At 33.6% G+C, this 21545-nt stretch overlaps 1 protein-coding gene across 4 annotated transcripts in view; it reads right to left on the bottom strand.

The window, feature by feature from the left end:
• HBS1L (HBS1 like translational GTPase) overlaps positions 1 to 21545 on the bottom strand; it is an 84051-nt gene that overhangs the window by 55565 nt on the left and 6941 nt on the right. For 3 of the 4 annotated variants that reach the window (XM_061206844.1, XM_061206845.1, XM_061206846.1), the window contains exons 3-4: positions 16002 to 16130; positions 12913 to 13107 (exon numbers count right to left, since the gene is read on the bottom strand). In XM_061206844.1, the coding sequence (XP_061062827.1) occupies positions 12913 to 13107; positions 16002 to 16130 (324 nt within the window). Of the gene's footprint in view, positions 1 to 11480; positions 11704 to 12912; positions 13108 to 16001; positions 16131 to 21545 lie in introns of all 4 variants that reach the window. The other variant, XM_061206847.1, reaches the window with a different exon arrangement.

Genomic DNA, 21545 nt, shown 5'->3' with positions numbered 1-21545 from the left:
TAAAGAGACAAAGTAAAGATGTTTCTATACCACTTTTCCCAAAAAACATACCACACACACACACAATAAAAGAAAAGGAAAAGATGATAAAAACAACAGAAGAAAAAGTTGAAAAGTAAGCCAGCAGAGCTCACAAGAAATACAGATTAAAAAAAAAAAAACTACTTACAGAAATAAAAAAAGCCACACTAGAAGCAGTGGAATAGTCTAGCTGGCAACATATAATAATAGAAAATGATACAGCAATATCTGCAAAGCCTTCCAGGAAAGAAAGAGGAACCAAGAACTATTATTTATAATGCAGATACAGGTCACAGAATCATTTTCATACATTCAATGATTTGGGAAATATTTCAAACATGTATATTTTGGGGGTAGGGGAAGGTGAGAGGTGGAAAAGATGTCAAAGTCGAACAAGAGATAAACAGAGGCCTAATCATGAGAATCCAATCAATTTTAAGATAACTATGGTTGGTTTAAAACTAAGGAAATTTTGAGTACAGAATCTAAGAAAATGCTATAAATCTCGGCACTACATATATAATGACTAAAACTATTAGGAGATAAAGGGAGAGAAGAGGTCAAGTATGAAAAAGTATAACTCTGATGAGCTCAACTTTTAAAGCCAGGACTCATTAAAAAACTGTTTAAAGTTAATTCAGTTAATAAGAGTTTAAATATATTATAAAAGGTATATAGGTAAATACTTTCCCTAAGAACTTAAAATATTAACAAAAATTATGAGAAATAAAGAGGAGGTGAAGTATAAGTGTGTTAATTTCTTCATCTTTCATGAGAGATCAACACATACATACTGTTTAAAGTTGGCAAAATTTTTAAATGGTAACATGTTATTATATTATAAAGATAGGGACTTCCCTGGTGGCGCAGTGGTTAAGAATCTGCCTGCCAATGCAGGGGACACTGGTTCAAGTCCTGGTCCGGGAAGATCCCACATGCCGTGGAGCAACTAAGCCCGCACACCGCAACGAAGAGTAGCCCCCGCTCGCTGCAACTAGAGAAAGCCCGCGCACAGCAATGAAGACCCAACGCAGCCAAAAAAAAAAAATTAAAAAACAAACAAACAAACAAAAAGATAAACTACAATATTTCCAGGTTATCAAAGGGTATATACAAAGTCAAAACAAACACAGACCATATATTAAAATACATAAATATAAAAGACAACAACATATTTTTTAAGTGACATAAGGTATTACATCTATCCTATCAATGCCATAAATGGGAAAAAACTGTCTCTGACAAACCAAATTACACACAAATATAGAAAACGCAACTAAACCAAAGTGACTCAAAACACTGAAAGCAAAAGAATGGACAAATAAAACTTAGAGAAAGCAGCAAACATGATATTAATGTTAAACAAACTGAATTTAAGGCAAAAGGCATAAAACAAGCAAACCAGGAGCTTTATATTAATGAAAATTTCAAATCCACAGAAAGATCAGGTATCTTATATCAATATGTACAGGGTGAAATGTTTATGCAATAAGATATATTTTAACTTACCTCTCTGCCTATAGCCAATCAAGGAAACAGAATTTAAGTAAGAATACTGAACTCTACAAAAATTTGAAAAGTAACAGAAACATATCATATCTTGGTTTCTTAAGACAGAATTCGTATACTTGACAGAGGCCTATGAAATCATTATAAAACTACATTGGACCACAAAGAAAAACTCAATATACTTCAAAGAGTAAAAGGTACAGACCACATTCTCTGATAACAGTACAATGAAACCAGTAATCATAACAAAAATAGCAAACAAAAATCACACCATAACCTGGGATTTAAAAAAAAAAGATTCTTGGCTTAAAAAGAAAATCAAAATTAAATTGTGGATTATCCAGAAAATAATAGTTAACTCTAAAAGAACCCATATGCTACAGCAAATACAGTAAGCAACCTAAATGTCCATCAACAGATGAATGGATAAAGAAGATGTGGTACATATATACAATGGAATATTACTCAGCCATAAAAAGGAACGAAATTGGTTCATTTGTAGAGACTTGGATGGACCTCGAGACTGTCATACAGAGTGAAGTAAGTCAGAAAGAGAAAAACAAATGTCGTATGTTAACGCATATATGTGGAATCTAGAAAAATGGTACAGATGAACCAGTTTGCAAGGCAGAAATAGAGACACAGATGTAGAGAACAAACATATGGACACCAAGGGGGAAAGCGGGGGTGGGGGAGGGGGTGGTGGGATGAATTGGGAGATTGGGATTGACATATATACACTAATATGTATAAAATAGATAACTAATGAGAACCTGCTGTATAGCACAGGGAACTCTGCTTTGCCGTACAGTAGAAACACAACATTCCAAAACAACGATACCCCAATAAAAATTTTAAAAAATAAAAGAATAATTAGGTTCTTGGCTTAAAACGGAAATCAAAATTAAATTGTGGATTATCCAGAAAATAACAGTAACTCTAAAAGAACCCATATGCTACAGCAAACACAGTATTCATAAGAAAAACAATAACTACAGAGACAAAAGTTAAGCAAGAGAAAATAGGAACAACTTCAAGGGAGTGGGGAGGAACAAGGAAAGGGTAGAACTTGGATTCTAATCTAACAATTTATTTCTTAGAACAGAGAGAGAGAGAGAGAGAGAGAGAGAGAGATCAGAAGTATGTGCAGCAAATGTTACCTTCTGCTGAAACTAAATGGTGGGTTCATGAGTGTTTGTTATATTATTATCTGTGTTTGAAATTTCAAAAATTAATATTAATTTTTAAGGTAAAAAATTTTAATGTATTTAAATTAAATGTTCTACTCAGAAAGGTAGAAAATTAAAAATAGAAGAGATTAGGTCATAAACTCACAAACTAATGAATTAAAACCAGTAGAACTAACTACCAATTTAGGAGCCCATCTTTGGGGAAGAAAAATAAATTACAAGGTAAAACTCAAGAGGAAAAAAAGCGGGCAGAGGGGGAAAGTAGAGGAAAGAAAACAATATTTAAAATAAGAATGGAGATTTAACCACAGTATAGAAGAATCTAAAATAATAGTAAGACAACGTTTGTTACAATGCTAAACAAATACATTTGTCAACCTGGATGAAATGGATAGTTTTCTCAGAAAATTAAAGCTTCCAAAACTGACCTTAGAATATTGAGAAAGATAATTCCTATCATAAAACAAATAATTTCAATGCTCTTCAAATTATTTAAGGATCCAAGAAAACTTTCTAAGCTCTCTATAAAACCACGAGAAACCAAAACCTGACAACACACACACACACACACACACACACACATATACAACTGTAAATTAATTTTATGGACAGAACAATTTTAAATAAAATATTTTCAAATAAAATCCATCCCATTAAAAGAATAATCCACCATGACCAATTAGGAATGTTCCAGTGTAGACCAATACTAGAAAACCTATTTAAATAATGTAATGTTTACTGTCTAATAGTGTAATGCTAAAGCCTTTTACATCTATCAAAACGGTTTATTTTTTTCTCCAAAAATCTTTTGATAACATTAAACAGCCCAATGAAAATTAGAACTAGATTTTTTTCCGTAATTTGATAAGTTGTTTCTAAAGCTCATGTGGGAAAAAGAGCCACGTGAGGTAATTCAGGAAAACTATGAAAAAGGAGAAAAAAAAATAAGATAGCCTATAAAATATTTAAAAACTAATAGTAATAAAAAGCTACAGTAATTAAAAATTTGATACTGGCATAGAACAAGACAAAGAAATGGAATAGTACAGAGTCCCAAAACAGACAAGACAGACGGAGAGAGAAGAATTTAGCATATGTCAAAGATGGCATTTCTAAGCAGGTTAAAAAAGAAAAAGGATGTGTAATACAACAAAAGGTAACTGTGACAAATCCAGCCATCAAAAAAGAAAAGACGTTGGCAGAAAAACTCTATTTCTACCTTATCCCGTAATAGCAGCTAGACTAAACACTCAAATGTTTAAAAAAATAAATTAAAAAAAGAGAGAAACTGTCAAACATATAAGAAACAAATAATTTTTTTAAATTATCTTGTAGTAAAGTAGAACTTTCAAACAAAAGCCCATAAAAGATTAGTAAATTTGAATATAATAAAATCAACAATTTGTCTTATAAATAATGATCTAAAAGATGACAAACTGAAAGTAAGAAAAAGTATATGCCATGCATATAACAAAAGGATTTTCTTAGAATTTAAATATAAAAATTGAATATATTAAATACACACACACACATATATATTCCTATAAGTCATTATGAAAGATAGCTAGCAGAAAAATGGGTGAAGATTAGGAACAGGTAGTTCTAAGGAAGAGAAATACAAATAGATTTAAATATGTGAGAAAGCAGCCAGCCTCACTCATTAAAGACATATAAATAAATGAAAAAAATATTTTCCAATTATTAGGAAAATAACACCAAAAAGGGTAATAATCCTATCTGTGAGAATCTGAACAAAAACACTCGTAAACTTGTGGGAAGGAAATTAGCACAGCCGCTATTAAGGACAATTAGGCAGTATTTATCAAAAATTTTAAAGTATATACTTATTGGCATAGAAATTCAATTTCTAGAAACATAGGATGTTCATTTTGGAATCATTAGTGATAGCAAGTTAAAATGTTTATCAACAGGGGCTGTTTAATGTACAAACATATTATGGAATTCTACACAGCTTTTAAAAAGAGTGAGATTGATCTCTATACACTGGTAAGGAAAGATCTGCAATATACTTTGCTAAGTGATATAGACACTGAAGTGTTTAGTATCTTCCCATTTGTGTAATGTATATATATACATTTGATGTGTGTAACATGCAAATAGTGTCTAAAAGAATATAAAAGAATTTTTTTTTTTTTTCAGATTTGTTTTACAGCTTCCTCTAGGGAACAAGATGTGGGACAGTATTTAAGAGTGGGACTTACTTTTTACTTTAAATCCTTTCCTACATTTATGTGCCAGACGTATTCTAAGCTGGGAATATAGCAATAAACACATAAAAACCCTACATTCGTAGAAATTGCATGGGAGGGTGGGGGAGACTGGGGAGCAGTAGGGAGACAGATAAAAACTGTGTACACACACGGAATGTCAGATGATGTAAGGGTTGTGAGGAACACAACAGGGTTACAAAGGAAAGGAACTATATGTATGGGGGGGTTATGATTTTATATGGGGTGGTAATAAAAAGGAATACAGTGAATTATGGGTACATATGAAGGTTCCCCTATCTCAGGATTAGGAGTAAAGTGAATATAAACTACAACCTCAAGAGCTAATTGCCAGGAGGAGAAATGGAGGGGGAAGGGCAAAGTACTATAGAAGCAGAGGAAACTCAGGTAGGTGTTCTTGGGTGGATTTGGGTAGTAGGTTACACAAAGCGAAACCAGTTGATAAAAGGTCTTATAAAATAAAGGGCTTATATAGGGGAACAGAAAATTAGAGCTACACTTTAGAAAAGTTACTCTGGCTGTATTGCAGAAAGTGTTTTGGAGAAAATTAACTGAGAAGTAAAGAAGCCAGTTAAATATTTTAGTATTTCTGCCCAAAGCTAATAGCCTTTAAGAGAAAAAGTAGCAATAAGACCAAAGAGTAGTGGGTCAAAAAATGTACAATCAATCCTCATTTTAGGATTCCATATTCATGAATTCAACTACTCACTAAAAATCATTACTTTCGACAATTTTGCAGTCTCTTGTGGACAAGTGCAGAGCAGGACAAAATTTGAGTAGCCCAACAGGCACGTTCCCAGCTGAGGTCAAACAAGGTGACATTCTGCCTTCTTGTTTCAGCTCTCATACTATAAGCAAGTGCCCTTTCCATGACCTCTTTATTGCCACATTTTTCACATTGAGCTGTTAGTTGGTAATTTTGCTGTTTAAAATGGTCCCCAAGAGTAGTCTGAAGCACTGTTTAGTGTTCCTAAGCACAAGGCAGCTGCAATATGCCTTACAAATAAAAGATGCATGTTAGATAACACTTTGTTTAGGCATTAAGTTATAGTGCTACTGGCTGTGAGTTCAATGTCAATTAATCAATAATATATAAATAATATATATTAAATAAAGTGTCTTTAAACATACATAAAACAACGTTATGTATTGATTGGCTGACAAAAATGTTCTGACCAGAGGATCACAGGAACCTAACCCTGTGTTTCTTGTAGGAGCAATGGTTCAGTATTCACCAAGTCAATGTTCCCATATTTCGTTCACTAATTTATGACTTTATAAAGCATAACTACCACAAATAACAACAATCAACTATATATCTACACACATATATCTCCTTATTCGTAAAGCAGAAATAATAGGACTGGTAATCAGCTATAAGAAGTAAATGAGGGAGAGAAATCAAGGATGATGCTAACTAGGTTTCTGGCTTAAGCAACTGGAAGATGGTGATATTGCTTATAAAGACAGGAAACAGAGGAGGAGGTGGCAGCTTGGATCAGGAAGACAAAGATGTCAGCTTTGGAGAGTGTAATGTCATGCATGCTACACACACTGTAATAAATATAATTATGTGTTTAAGTACCCATTTTCCCCTCCCATTTGAGAATCAGATCTTTGTTCATCTCAGGACATGTCCTATAACTAAAATGACACTTTCCTTTAAGTCATATAAACCAGGCACGTCAACATCAGAAATGTGTAGTTTTATCGATTCTTTTACTTTCCACTGCCATCTTTGCAATATTACCCATGTCACCATATTCTATACTTTAATAATGTTTCTATGTGAGTCCTAAAAAGTAAAAACATAAAATTCTACCTTTTGGAAAACAAGAATTCTAAATGACAAATATCTTCAAAGGAAGTCTTCACAACCACGCAGCTTGTTTTTCAATTTGTTTACAGAAACCTTCATCATAAATTATTAAAATACCACTCTGAAATATCAAGCCTATATAAAAAATCCTAATGGATAAATTGTGATGTTTTCACACCTGATTTTAGAAAACCTCTGAATTATAATTTATTTCAATGTAGCTTTTACAAAAATGTATATATACTCTCAAAATGTAACAAGTCTTTTACACCCTAGAAATTAAAATTACAATATACAACTGCATACACTGAGCCTTATATAATTATAAAAGAAAACTACTAAAGAAACTCATATGAATAACCCCGTCTAGTCAGCATTACCTTTGTTTATAAAAGTAATAGAAAACAATTTCTAGGTTACTACAAAACTGACTTTACAAGTAAATATACACTTGTGTGAACACAAAACAGAAACCTGATACATAGTTCTTCCTCAATATATAAACTGTGTACTTGTTTATTTGCAATGGTCCACATATAGAAAAGCACTGGACTAGTTTTATCCTTGGTATGACAATTAGTTCTATGACCTCCCACTGACTACTAAAAATTAAATATAACACACTGGAAATGGTTATTGCTATTTCCATGAGAAAAAAACAGGTGAAAGAAAAGTTTAAGAAAGAAAGATTCAAAGCTAAAGGGAGGAAAAGAGGTTACAATACCAGTTCAGTAACTAGGAAATAGGAAAAAGATATAACAATTAAGAAAGAAAAGTTAAGCAAAATATTCTGTACAGAAGTGAAACCCTGGTTCTTGGCAATTAATGGTAAGAAGAACCATAACCAAAAAAGTCAACTAAAGACTTTAGAATGCAAGAGGGAAAAACATCTATGAACACCAGCTCTTTTAAAAACCAAAAAAAGTGAAGAGGAAAAATAGTCATTTTAAATGTCTTTTGTATTTTATATCATTTAGAAGATAATTACATTATTTATATTCCTAAACTATCAATGCACTTGATCATAATGCAAATAAAAATGGCTTTGCACTTCAAAACTGGTATTTGAACTGGAAAATAAACCCAAAAAACTTAGCATACCTGAGCTACCAAGACAGCAGTCAGTCAATAAACAGCAGCTGGTGCAGAATATGCACTTAGTGCGAACAACTGCTGTCACTAGGAATGCATCCGTGAACAAGCAGGCACTTGTCTACCAAGGGCCAAGGGCCAAGGGTAGAAGGGACAGCGGGTCTTCTTGGTTCCAGTCTCTGAATCTCAGAGATCTCAGTCAACAGGGCAAGTGCATGTCAGATACATGCCTGACAGACCAGTAGCCGTGAAAACGGAAATAGGGAGACATTTAAAAATTGTTACCTTCCCTATCACCCTGTAATACAGAAACTTTTTCCCCTTAAAAAAAAAAAATCTCATAAATAGTAGTTACAATCCTGATCAGCCAACAAAGGGAGATCTAGTTCACTCTACAAGATCTGCTATATGGCTTAAAAAGTATATTTCCACTTGAAAATTAGTTTGTTATAAAAGAAGGTACTATAACAGTAACACTGTTCAACTTCAATATGGATTAAACAAGTATTTGTGGATTCATGAGCAAAGGGACCACTTGTGTAGCATTTAATCTATCAGGAATTATTGTCAGTTCCAAACAAACACTTAGAATACAATTCACTTCTAAACTGGAGACTGCCTACACTATATACACCTAGTTGATGAGTCATAGATTAATAGTTCAAAATTACTAAAATGTTTGATTAAGGTTCAAGACTAGAAAAACAAAATCAGCAGTTGGAGTAATTCAAACTTTAAAATCAAGCATAAAATATAACTTGTGATTTATATTATCTAAGCATCAGTATGATATGCACTGAAATCTGCAATTAAAAACAAAAACTGAAGACATCACAAGAAAGTGTTTGGTCAAGAACCATGAAGACATAGGCTGGCTTAAGCTTTCCCACCAAAACACTGGATATAAAAAAAACATATACAACTAAAAAGATTGGAATGTCATTCTGAAAATAAACAAGAAACAAAAAAAAAATATCAAATGCATAGTAAATTAGCTGTGAGAGAAAAATATTTCTTTACTGGGAAAATATAGCTATTTTATTCTCATTAAGAAATAACATTTTATATATTTTTTCCTGCAAGAAATAACTAATAATATAAAAACAGCATCTTCTTAGGCAAAAGACCCTAAATTCCTAATTAGCAATATTCCTTGGTATTCCTAATTACTGGAAAATACAAATTAAAAATTCAAGTTGGCCAATGTTATCCTTAGCATTAGTAATTTCCTTCATTCTACTGATTTCTTTAAGGCAGCGGTTCTCAAGTAGAAGTAACCCATCAGAATCAACTGGGGACCATTTTGAAAATACACATTCCCAAGTGTCATCCTCAGAGACTGATTTCACCATATCTGGAGTGAAACCACAGTACCTGTGTTTTGAAAAAAAACTCCCCCAGTGATTCTGACTGCTAGTTGATGATGACTGCTTTAAGGGATGAATTACGTACTTGTTCTACTGACTAGAAGAGCTCTTATTTGGCCTGTCATTGCTGAAACTTTGTCATTACAGCACATAAAGCTGTCAGTAGCAAAGAGGAAAACTCCACATTTCATTACTTATAGTAAAAAAAGTGAAAGAGATCTGATAAGATTATCTATTCAAAGAACATGCAACCATACTTGAAAAGACTTTATATATATTTATTTTAAAGTGTTCATTTAGGACAAATGGTTTTGAAAATGTATAAAAATAATTTATGTATTAATCCATCTTTAATATGTACATGGTCCCTTAAAAGGATTTTCATTTCATTATCATGAAAAATGTGTTTCAACAACCTCTACAGTATTATTAAAAGTCAGAAATTTTAAGATTTTCTAATAGAAAAGTTTTAGTACTCACCTGCAGAAAAATAATGAAACTGGGAATGATTTCACTAATATTTTAAAATATAATACGGTCTCAGCTATGCTGTGCCACATATCATAAGAAAAATCTTCATCACTAAACTGTAATAATCCCAAGTGGTGGCATTTTCATTTAAGAACAAAGCACAAAATTATTTTATAAAAGAACATGTCTCATCGTAAAAACTTATAAAGCTGAATGCTTTAAACAAAAATAGCTGCGGTTTGATTTCACAATATCAAGTTTCCATAAGCACTTTGTAAACATACACCCATTGTAGGCTATCAACGTAAAGCCAATTATCACTAAAAGAAGACAGAGTAAAAAAAAAGTATTTCAGTGCAAAAGTACATATCAACTGAAGTTATCAACTGACTTAAGACAATTTTAATACAAAAATCACAACTTAAATCCCATAATATAAAGTAATCCTATAAAGACTTTAAATTAATTTAAAAGAAAAAGCTCTACAACAGTTATTAAGTTTTCCTTTTGTTACTATTCTCTAGTAAAAGCTTTCTTTTGATTAGCTTTCACAGTGTCATCAGGAGATGCTGATTTGAAGTCAAATGGTGTTATTGCTATAAGAGGACTTATTTCTTTGTCCTTTACGTCTTGAACTTGTCTACTATAAAGAAAAGTCTTATAGAGGTTAAGGGTGCGTCGCTTGCAGCTTTTCAATGGGTAACGAAGACACAGTGTTGCAGCAAAAGCTGAAGGTCTGGCAGCAAGGGCCTTGGTCCAAGAGACAGAAAAAGGTGGTTTCCTAGTCAGAGAGCCTTTACTGTTTTTCTTATTATCCTCAGAAGAATTGGAACTTTTCCCTAATTTTGAACTTAGAACTTTAGTTCCTGGTATTGGAGCAACTGATTGGTCTACTACAGGTTTTGGAACAAAATCTGGGGCTTTTATGAGGACACTAAGATCGATATTAGAATCTATTCCAGGTGACCTCATTTCACATAAACTGAGCATACAGGAATCTTTCTTAATCTGAGAGTTGTCTATATCAATTGTTTCTGCAATCAAATCAGAAAGTGACAAATTCTCAAGGTCTCTTGTTGGAGAAGCTTTACAAAACGCCAAAGATGACAGAGATCCTGTTAATTCTGATATTCCAGTCGAAGACTGATACTGATTTGCTAGTTGTGACAAGGGAAAGGATCCCAAAGTTAGATCTGTGAAACTGGCAGATGGTTGGTTACAAAGATCAGATAAAGTAAAGCACTGGCTCGGATTGTTCTCTTTGTGCTCCTGAAACAGTTCAGCTAAGGATGGACTTTCACATTGGGAAAACTGCAAGTTGTCATTTTTTAATATGCAATTCTTGGTGCTTTGTTCAACTGAAGAAACACTTCCAACTTCAGTCATTTTACTAGCATTTAAATTACCAACAGCCATATTTTCCAAGGAGCTAGTTAAGAGCAAAGGATTATTTAAACTTCCTAAACTGTTTTGTACTGGAATGTTTTGCAAATCAGGTACTGAATTATTTTGAATAAATAAAGAGTTATTAGGTGTTGTGCTCTTTATCATTAAGGATTTTAAATCTGGTATTCCTTTGAATGCAGAATCATCTTTGGAAATACATTCAGATGCATGAGGTCTTAACAAATCAGCATCTAGACTCTTTGAAAGTAGACTCTCCAGACTATCTGTGGATGATAATCTGACTGATGGCTGACTTTTACAAGAATCTCTTGGCATATCGTCAATTAGGTCAGCTAGCGACAGCTCTTTTGTTAACTTACATGATTCTAGTTTCTTTTCACTTTTAGGTCTGTCAAGTTTCTTTTTTTTATGGAGTAAATAGTGACTTGGTACAACCGAAGAATTATGATATAATCCATATTTCGCTACTGGGCCAGAAAAATCAAAGGGTTTGCTACTGCAATCCAAATGGTTTGCAGATTGAGGACAAGAGCTTTGTACATTATCAGCTGAAACTTCAGAGGAAGATAATAAGACTCCTTACCTTACAAGAGCCATTAATTTTCAGATGAATAGGTTCACATATGCAGAAGACAGTCACAGCAACCAAAAGGAAACATGAAATGAGGCATTTAATTACTAAATGTTTCTTTTGATTATGGCATGAATAAAGTGACACTTGATCATTATTTAATAAAAAGTGAACATTCTAAAAAAAAAAAAAAAAAAGGATTTTACCTTCCTTTAACCATCTTAAGTGACCTTCATACTTTGTTCACTGATATATACAAAGGTAATTACCAAGTTAGTCAATGTTCTAATTTTCACAAGTTTTATAAATGTGAGGTTTTAAGATACTTATAGTCAGGATTGTCTCAAATTCAAAACGTTTAAAAAACCAATGGAAAGAACTAGGTTCATCTTCTGTATTTTTAATGTATTAAAAACATGCAAACAAATAATACCCTATAATTTCTACTGTGATCTGGGATAAACTATTAATATAGATGACACATTACAGACTCATTCTCATATTATTGGTCAGTTAAAAGTGCATCCCACCCCCCACCAAAATAAAAAAATTTTTAATTTACATAAAAATGACCCTTATTTCATAGTAACAGACTGCATACAATTTCGCTATGGCAAAAATCTAGTCTTTAGGTTATGAGAAATATCAACCCAGTTAACAAATCACCATGCTCCTACTGACAGGCATCATACCAATTAATATAATTGGTTACCTTCTCTTGTGGACTAAGTTCTAAATTTAACCCCAAATACTAAAATTTAAAATTAAAGATCTGGCTATGAAATGAAAGAGTGGTAGAATTATAATTTTTAGGATATTTAAATAAAACTAAATTATATTCATAAAATGTTATAACCATAAAGGGATTTTTTTGACATTGTCTGGCTATTAATTTCTATCTCCTGACCCACTAAAGTTAAAAAAAAAACCAATAATTAAAAGCAAAAAGTGTTCTGTCTTGCTGTTATCTAATTTTATTTCCCTTATATTCTGTTAGTTACAAGAACAAGCAGGGAAATAAAAAACAGGCTTTAACAGAGTGAAGGGAACGCAGCCATTGAGCTTAAAAATTCACAAACTGGAAAATCAATTGATAATAATTAAGAATTATTATAACATGCAAAATTTTCATGCATTTTTCTTAACAGCTCAATCAAATCAAAGCCTCTTTCAAAGCATTAACTGTAAAACTAAAAGAGAACAAGTAAAAGCATACCTTTTGCTATCTTTCCTGTAGATATTGCTCCCTCACTCTTGACCTTCAAATTCTGCATTTTATCTTGCTCCAGAATCACTGACAAAGCCTTTTGCACATCAAACTTGTTCTTCAGAACTGCTTCAATCAATATGTCATCTGGCACAGCATCTCCAAGTACCTCTCTCATGTGATCAACGCATGAAAAAAGACGAGCTAGAACAGACAACAATAATTAAAAGCTATACTTAGTGGTGTCATGAAAGAACCCTCAATCTTCAAAACTGAAAAAAGGATTTGAAACTACAGCAGGATGTTCAACTCATTTTTCCTTGGCAAAAATTACAGTGATTATATTTTTATCCACAATATACCTAGCTTCCCTTATCAGAGGAACAATTTCAATAATTAAGAAATCACTATAATAAATGTCTCCAAAGTAATATTGACTGATCCTTGAAAAAAGCGTAAATTGTATACACTAAAATCTATTTCAGTCAATGAGGATGATGAGGTCTATACTGATGATTTTTTACGTGTGTAGAAAGGGAGGGTTAATTATAAAAATACTTCTAACTAGTTAGTGAACCCAGTTAATCACTAAGTATATTTCTTAAATTTCTTGCATTACTACCTTAACGTAATTAAGTACGTTCTATTTTAGGCTAACTTCAGTTCTACTCAGCCAACTAAAATCATCCTTAACAATGCTTTAAAAATGGGCAAGATAACTTGGCATAAAAATGCCATAAAAATTAGGAAATCCAATAGATTAAGGAAAGAATGGACATTTCTTTTTTTTTTTTTTTTTTTGGCCACACCGCACAGCATGTGGGATCTTAGTTCCCCAACCAGGGATCAAACCCACGCCCCCTACAGTGGAAGCATGGATTTCCAGCCACTGGACTGCCAGGGAAGTCCCCGGACATTCATTTTAAACACAAAAATTTAAATCTGGATGTCTAAAATCTTTAAGGATTTTTCTTTTCTGATGACTATGTTATTATAAAAAGTAATTACTAATAACATTCAATAATGGCGTAAATTCCATGAGAGCAAAGGCTTTATATCCCTAGATCCTAAAATAGTACCTGGTACCTAGGGGCCACCAAATAAAAATGCATGAATATATTAATTTATATTTGTATAGCAGTTGACAATTTTCAAAATATTAATACATATATATGCATTATACATATACACATATGTATATATATCCTTTGTAATCCTCACAGTAACTCTATGACATAGATATATCAAATTCTAAGTCATAAAGATAAGAGGACTGAAAATCATGGCACTACTAAGTTTAGCAGTAATCAAAATATAACTCAAGTTTTCAGACTCCCTAATCCAGTGAAACCAGTTCACAGAATGCACCGTACATTACATTTTTACGTGCTTTCGTACTAAACAAGGAATCTACTCGCAATATCCTTTCTTTTTAAAAAAAGAAGTATTTAATACTTTTTCCATTGCTCCCTTTTTTAATTATTAAAAATAAATTCTCAAATATTGGGGTAATTCTGCTTTGCTTGAGTCCAAAATTAATTATAGGCTAATAAGCTAAACTTGAAAAATTATACCTGTTTCATAAATACATGAATTACTAAAACTGGAACAGAATACTTAGTATATAGCTAGCATCAGGGCCTCTTCTAATTAATTATTGCAACTGTTGTCTACACATACACAAAGAGTAGACATACAGAGTCAGGCTGTCTTGGTTCATATCCTAATGCCACTTACTAGCTGGTGCAACTTCAGCCAAGTAACTTTGTGTCTCATTTTCTTCCCCTATAAAATGAAGACAATACCTGGCCTACCTCATAAGGTTGTTATGAAGACTAAACATGCAATTACTTGAACAGTACTTAGAACAATACCCGGAAAGCAGTTAGTAGAGGTTAGCTACAATCATTATTATTGTTATCATGCAATTACTCACATATGTAAGGTGGGAATGATTAACTTTCATTCTCAAACATAACTCTGAATTTCATACCTCCTTAATCATACTGAGGCACAGCAGAGAAAGTATAAGACTTCTACTTTATTCCTACCCTCTCCCCCCACAATGACAACTATAACACATTCTTTAAAAATATAATCGAAACTATCAAGGAATTTATACAGCAGCTCCTCTACAAACTTTTATCCAGATTGACAAATGTATTTGCCGAGTTGATGAATTTTTTTATTCTCTGTTGTTTCCCTTTCCGCTTTCTAATTTTGTGTGTTTGTGCTTTCTCCATTTTTCTTGATTTGGGTAGCAGCTGACATATATTTTACTGATTTATTCAAAGATCAGCTCTCAGATTCATATACTCCCCCCTTCCTGTTTTTAAATTGTTATAAATTTTCAATTTAAAAACATTTATAGAACAAAGCCACACTCCACAGAAAGAGCAAATCAGCTCAGCCCTGCTCACTACCAACGGATGGCATTACTGTTATACCTGGTGATTTTAGGTCTACTACATTGTTCATCAATCTATAGCTTGAGTAGTATGTTTGAAACAATGTCATATTTGAAATTTATTTATAAAAGGCAAAAGCCAAAATATAAAATATCTGTTAAAATGTTTAAGAGAACTAAAAAGAAGCAAACTCAGAACCAATGCCATTACCATTTACGAGTTCTATCTTGAAACTTAATTTACATGACTGTGACCAGTCAGGACACTGTATAGTATTACTTCAGACTTAAAATTTTTTTTTTTTTTAATAAAAACCAGACTTTTGGAACCTACCATTTTGCAAGGAAATGAGCTTCTGTAATCTAACCATAAGCTCTACATAGAGCTTATGAAACAATAAATATTGCTAAAAGAAAACAAATCATTGAAGTTTCTCTCCTAAGGAGATTTCAATCAAAAATTCCAGTTATTAAATAACAGCCACACAATTTTTCAACCATACAGTTAACCATCTAGTCCTCACAAAATATAATTAATAAAATGTAAATTTTCCTTGAAGATATAAGATATAATGGTAGTTCATACCATTACTACCCACGATCATTATTATGAACAATAAAATTGATAATTTCCGGTAAACTGATTATTAATCATTTTCAGATAAGAAACATAGAATACTTTTTACTATACCTTGATCAATTCCGCTTAGCTGCTGGTTCAAAAGAGAATTGGAGGATTCTTTCAAATCTTCATAATCATATTCTTCTACAGGTTCAACAACTGAAGGTTTGTCACGTCGTGAGTAAATAAACTGAGCAGCTAGAATATACAATGATTAAAGAATGCTGTACTATAGCCATTTCCCATTAACTTTTTTCTTTAACAGTTAAAATAAAAATCAAACATTCTGACCTACCACCTACAGTCATCTGCCCACATTTATAATAACGGATGAAAACAAGAACAAAGACAAAACATATCATACCCAAATTCTGCTCAAATGTCCTTACTAACCATTCACTAGCCTCTTATAATTGTCTCCCTTCTTTCCTTCTATCTCATAAACACTGAGCTTACTTTCTCCACAGTTTTCAAAAATTATCTTTCCTAATATCTCATCCTTGCCTACTACTCCATCTTCCCTGAAATTTTTTCTTTGATACAAATACTTTAAACCTCATATCAAATTTGTTCATTTGCATAATTAAGAAAATACCAAAAACAGACTAGATTTTCACTTTCCAAGAACTACTAATTTTGCCTGAACCCAAGAGTTGACCAAAATCATAGGCCTTAACTTTTTTTTTTTAAAGATTTTTTTTTTGATGTGGACCATTTTTAAAGTCTTTAGTGAATCTGTTACAACATTGCTTCTGTTTTATGTTTTGGTTTTTTGGCCACAGGGCATGTGGGATCTTAGCTCCCCAACCAGGAATCGAACCCACATCCCCCTGCATTGGAAGGCGAAGTCAACCACTGGACCGCCCAGGAAGTCCCCATAGGCCTTAACTTTTAAACAGTTTATACTTCAATCATACACTGAGACTGTATATTAGTGTCATATACCTAACTTTGACTTTCAGACAGAAGTCTGTGCTACTCTGCAGTACTGGCAGTGTCATTACTCAACATATAACTGGGCATTATATTTTTCATTAATAGGTAGAAAGACAAAATATCAAAGTGCGAACATATGCTTGTATCATACACGAAATACGTGTGAGCAAAGGAGAGAATCATCATGAATGCCCAAAGTGTTCACTCTTCCACGTCAACTGGATGCCCACTGAACTCAAGTCCTGGAGAATGTATTCAATTACGAAGGAATAAAATTAAAGAATAAGTTTAAGGAGGATAAAAACATCAATACAGTATTCTAAAGGCAAGGTGTTATCAAGGATTTTATATTATTTAGCTTTCTGGAAGAGCACATAACATGTATGTCTGTTGCTCAGAGTTCCCACATTTGACTTTTGTGCATGTTTTCAGGAAGGCACTATCCATGAAAGGGAATCTCTAACTGCATTCAAAATGTATAGATAACACATATATAGACAATAGAAAATACTATGACTTAAGGGTAACACCTATACTCAGAAGGTCATGGCGTAAGTGCTATTTATTTATAGTATAAATCAATGATGGCCTTACAGATTAGCAGGAAAGGCAAAAAAAGAAAAGGTAATGACATACTTTAAAAGCCAAATGAGTAGTACAGATGACAAGTGCTACAGAAGCACGGAAGATTAAGTAATCACTGAAGACTAGAGCAGTTATAATAAAGAAGGCAAGAACATCAGAAAAACTGAAGAAGAGGTGGAAGACATCCTGAACAAGGAGAACAGAATAAGAGAAATAAAGAGCAGTTGAGAGAATTCAATCTATTCTGCTATAATGCATGTTTCCTTAACACAAATTAGTTTATACCAAATGGTCAACAGGGGAATGATGATGGTAACATTCAAGTTGCTTTGGTTTATGAGATTTTCCCCCCAACACTTCGTAATACAAATACAAAGTTCAATAACACCAACCATAGAACATTATACTGTAATTGGAATTGTACTTTAATGCCAGGTAGCCCCACATTCTTCCTCTTGGCTCCATTTGGCCATGTGTCCTGTTTTGTGCATGCTTACCGCTTGGCTCTCTAAGACCTGTGAGTATTTTGCCTTTGCAACATTACTCATTAGTTTCAACTCTTCCTTACACCTCTATCAATCTTTCACCTTTTTGTTAAATGTAAAGTCCCATATATACTGGAATATATCTTTATTAGGAAGTTAACGTAACTTTCCAAATGTGCAAGCATTTTTATTAGATGATTATTGGTTTTACTAGTATTGATACTTTACGGGCTGAGTGGTCTGTCATGATCCTATTTTTTTCCCAGAGGTTTTGTTATTTTTTAGTATACAATTTTAAAGACCACAAGGTTTTTCAAAAATGTACATATTATGCTATATATATATCACTATTTTACCTCCCTCTTGTGCAAGTAAAATACAATACTGCCATTACAAAGTCAACATGGTTAAACAGCAGGAAAAATATCCTGTTTCACAGATTTTCTAAGATGACCACTTTTTTCATACGTTAAAAATCTCAGAATGAGGGATGTCTTACAGTCAAATGGCATCTTAGTATTATGTAATACTTAGACTGACAGCTGATTTTTTTTTTAAGTGGTACATAAAATAACAATATGTCTTACAATCCATGGCATTTTAGATACAATAAAATGTGGTAGCATTAAAAAATGTAAACCAGGCCATTTTGTGCCTGATGATTTTCAAACTACTTTCCTGGCTGTAATCAACTATTCAGTTTAGCCTAAAACTAACTAATATACTTTCCCCAACTTTCTCTCATAGCTCTGAACTGTGAGGAAAAACCTAAGACAAATCAAAAATTAAGTGAGAGAAGAAATCAGATACGTCCGTGAACAATTTTCACTTAGGAAATATTGACAGGGAAAAAGGAAGTTATCAAAACCCAGACTTCTACTCTACCCCCAAGGAGCTATTCTTCCTAGGGGCTTTTCCTACCCCCTCCCACACACAGATCGAACTCAGAAACTGTGGCCATTGTTTTAGAAGTAAATGATGGGACTTCCCTGGTGGCGCAGTGGTTGAGAATCCTCCTGCCAATGCAGAGGACGTGGGTTCAAGCCCTGGTCTGGGAAGATCCCACATGCCGTGGAGCAACTAAGCCTGTGAGCCACAACTACTGAGCCTGCGCGCTAGAGCCCGTGAGCCACAACTACTGAGCCCGCGTGCTGCAACTACTGAAGCCTGGGGGCCTAGAGCCCATGCTCCGCAACAAGAGAAGCCATCGCAATGAGAAGACTGCGCACCGCAACAAAGAGTAGCCCCCGCTCGCTGCAACTAGAGAAAGCCCGTGCAGCAACGAAGACCAAACGCAGCCCAAAAAAAAAAAAAAAATTAAAAAAAAAAAAGAAGTAAATGATGGCTGGATTTGCCCGGGAGTGCAGAGGGACGGTGGGTAGGAAAATTCCCCAGGGAAAATAGCTGCTGGGGAAAAAAGAAGCATCCAGATCTCTGAAGTTGAAATGAGAGCCAAAAGGCAACAAATATGATAAAAAAAAGAGTGAGAGAAAAGCAATGGAGAGAAAAGGTTAAATATAAAATGCTCTTCTTTTCTAAAAATTTAATCACAAACTTTGACAGAAATGCTTTCTGAAAAATTGGACACCCATAGTGACTTTTATAATTTAAAGCATTTTGATAAACATAAAAATTCAGAGAATTCAAAACCTGACTCCTGCAATTGCCTAATATTGCTTCCTAAACATCTTAAAATAAAAATCATATGAGGCACTCGTTAAAGATACAGCTTTCTGGGCTTCTTCCCCTGGAGATTCTGGTTAAGTGGTGTTGGAATGGGGCAGGGAATCTCTATTTTTACAATTACTCCCAGCTGATTGGTATCATCAGGGAAGGTAGGAAAGAGCCTACAAGTCTCCCCTTTCATCTGTCCCAGATGTAGTCCACTTTGTATACTGTCATCAGTTAACTTTCCTAAAACATGACCCCCTTAACTCAAAAACCTTCAATAAGCTAAAACTACACACCTAAAATTAAAAACCGTCTTCCACAATTTGGCTATTTCCTTTCTGAGCCCTCTTTGTGCTGCAACTGCATTAATCATGTGAGTCTTCCCAAACACGCCTCACTTAGAGGCCACTGCTCAAGCACTGCTGTTTCCTCTCTAGGATGCCATTCTTACTCCCAAATTTACCAGTCCCAATCCCACCTCGTTCCAGAAAGCCTTTCCAGACTCCTTCAGGCAGAACTACTTCTTTACCCACCATACTGTCATTTGAAGGGAACTTTTAACAAGCTTCCTTACGTGTTAATTGATGTTCAATAAATTAACATGGAATGGACTGAATAAGGTTAACTACTGTTAAATTAATCATACAAGGAGGCCATGAGACTGAAGTGGCTCTAATGCCTTGGTTGCAAAGGGAAAACCAATCCAGAGTCAATTCCTGCAAAGGCCTCAGGATTAAGAACAACCAATCACAGAAAGCCAACTACTCCCCCCCAAATAATGTAATGGGTTAAGCTGTAGCCAACCAAATAATTCCCTTGCTTTGCTTCATGTCTTCTCTATAAAAACCTTGCCCCAGCTCCTGTTGGTGGAGTGCTCCTAACCACTTCCAGTTTGGAGCTACCTGATTCAAACTGATGTCTGCTCAAATAAACTCTTAAAAATGTTAATATGCTTCAGTTTATCTTTTACCACTTCTAATTATATTAGTTGAAACAAGATTTATAACTGTTCAAAGTTTTATTTATAGGCTCTTTCTGCTATCACCAGCTCCCTAATGTATGTTCAATATTCAGCATCAAAGTCAATCTTTCTAAAGAAAAAAAAAAAAGCTATAACATTTAGAAATCACCTTTCCATCAAGAAAACTGTGCTTAGTAGAGTTAAAAAAAATACATAATAAAATTTAGAGAAACTCTTATTAATTGATAAAGTCATTCAATTACCAGAATTCATTAGACCATGAATTCAATCATCTCTTCGATGACATTAGCTGCTTCTTTAAGAACAGAAAGTATCCTTCTAAAACCATTTTTTAATTGAAAATTGCTTGGAAAAATATACCACTAAAGAGGAAAAGTGTCTGATCTGATATTACTACTACTTTATACATGTTTTGGAAAATTTAAAAATCCAAAACTACATGCTTTTGTTAAAAATACCAGTTTGCCACAGAAGAAAGTCAAAACCATTTAACTATCTCCTTCTTTGATAGTCGGTTGACTTCCTGGAGTATACAAAGGTAACTCTCAAAGAGTCAGACTGTCCTGAATATGAACCACAGACAAGACACATATCAAGGGCTGTGAGAGACAAGGGATAAACTATGACCTCAAGAAAGGTAGGCCATAAAAGCAAATCTCAGAAAAACACCTTCAGAATGCCTGACCTTGTGTAGTGTTAGCTCATTACTCAAGATTAAGCATGATTTATTTAGACAAGCCTAGATAAATGAATGCATTAATCTGCAATATTAAGATGTCTTTCAGTAGTCCCTCTCCCTATGAAGGTTTCCTTGTGCAAGCCATAGTCAACCAACTTCCAAGTAGACCTTATAGATAGATAAGGTAGATAATTATCTCTTGAATCTATTTGCAAATCCCCTGCTGTCACCCCTGTCCTAAACAAATGGTTCTCAAATCAGTAGCTGTGTCCCAC

Source organism: Eubalaena glacialis, chromosome 12 (genome assembly GCF_028564815.1).
Source record: "Eubalaena glacialis isolate mEubGla1 chromosome 12, mEubGla1.1.hap2.+ XY, whole genome shotgun sequence".
NCBI classification, from domain to species: Eukaryota; Metazoa; Chordata; class Mammalia; order Artiodactyla; family Balaenidae; genus Eubalaena; species Eubalaena glacialis.
This window is presented reverse-complemented; position numbering and strand designations above follow the sequence as displayed.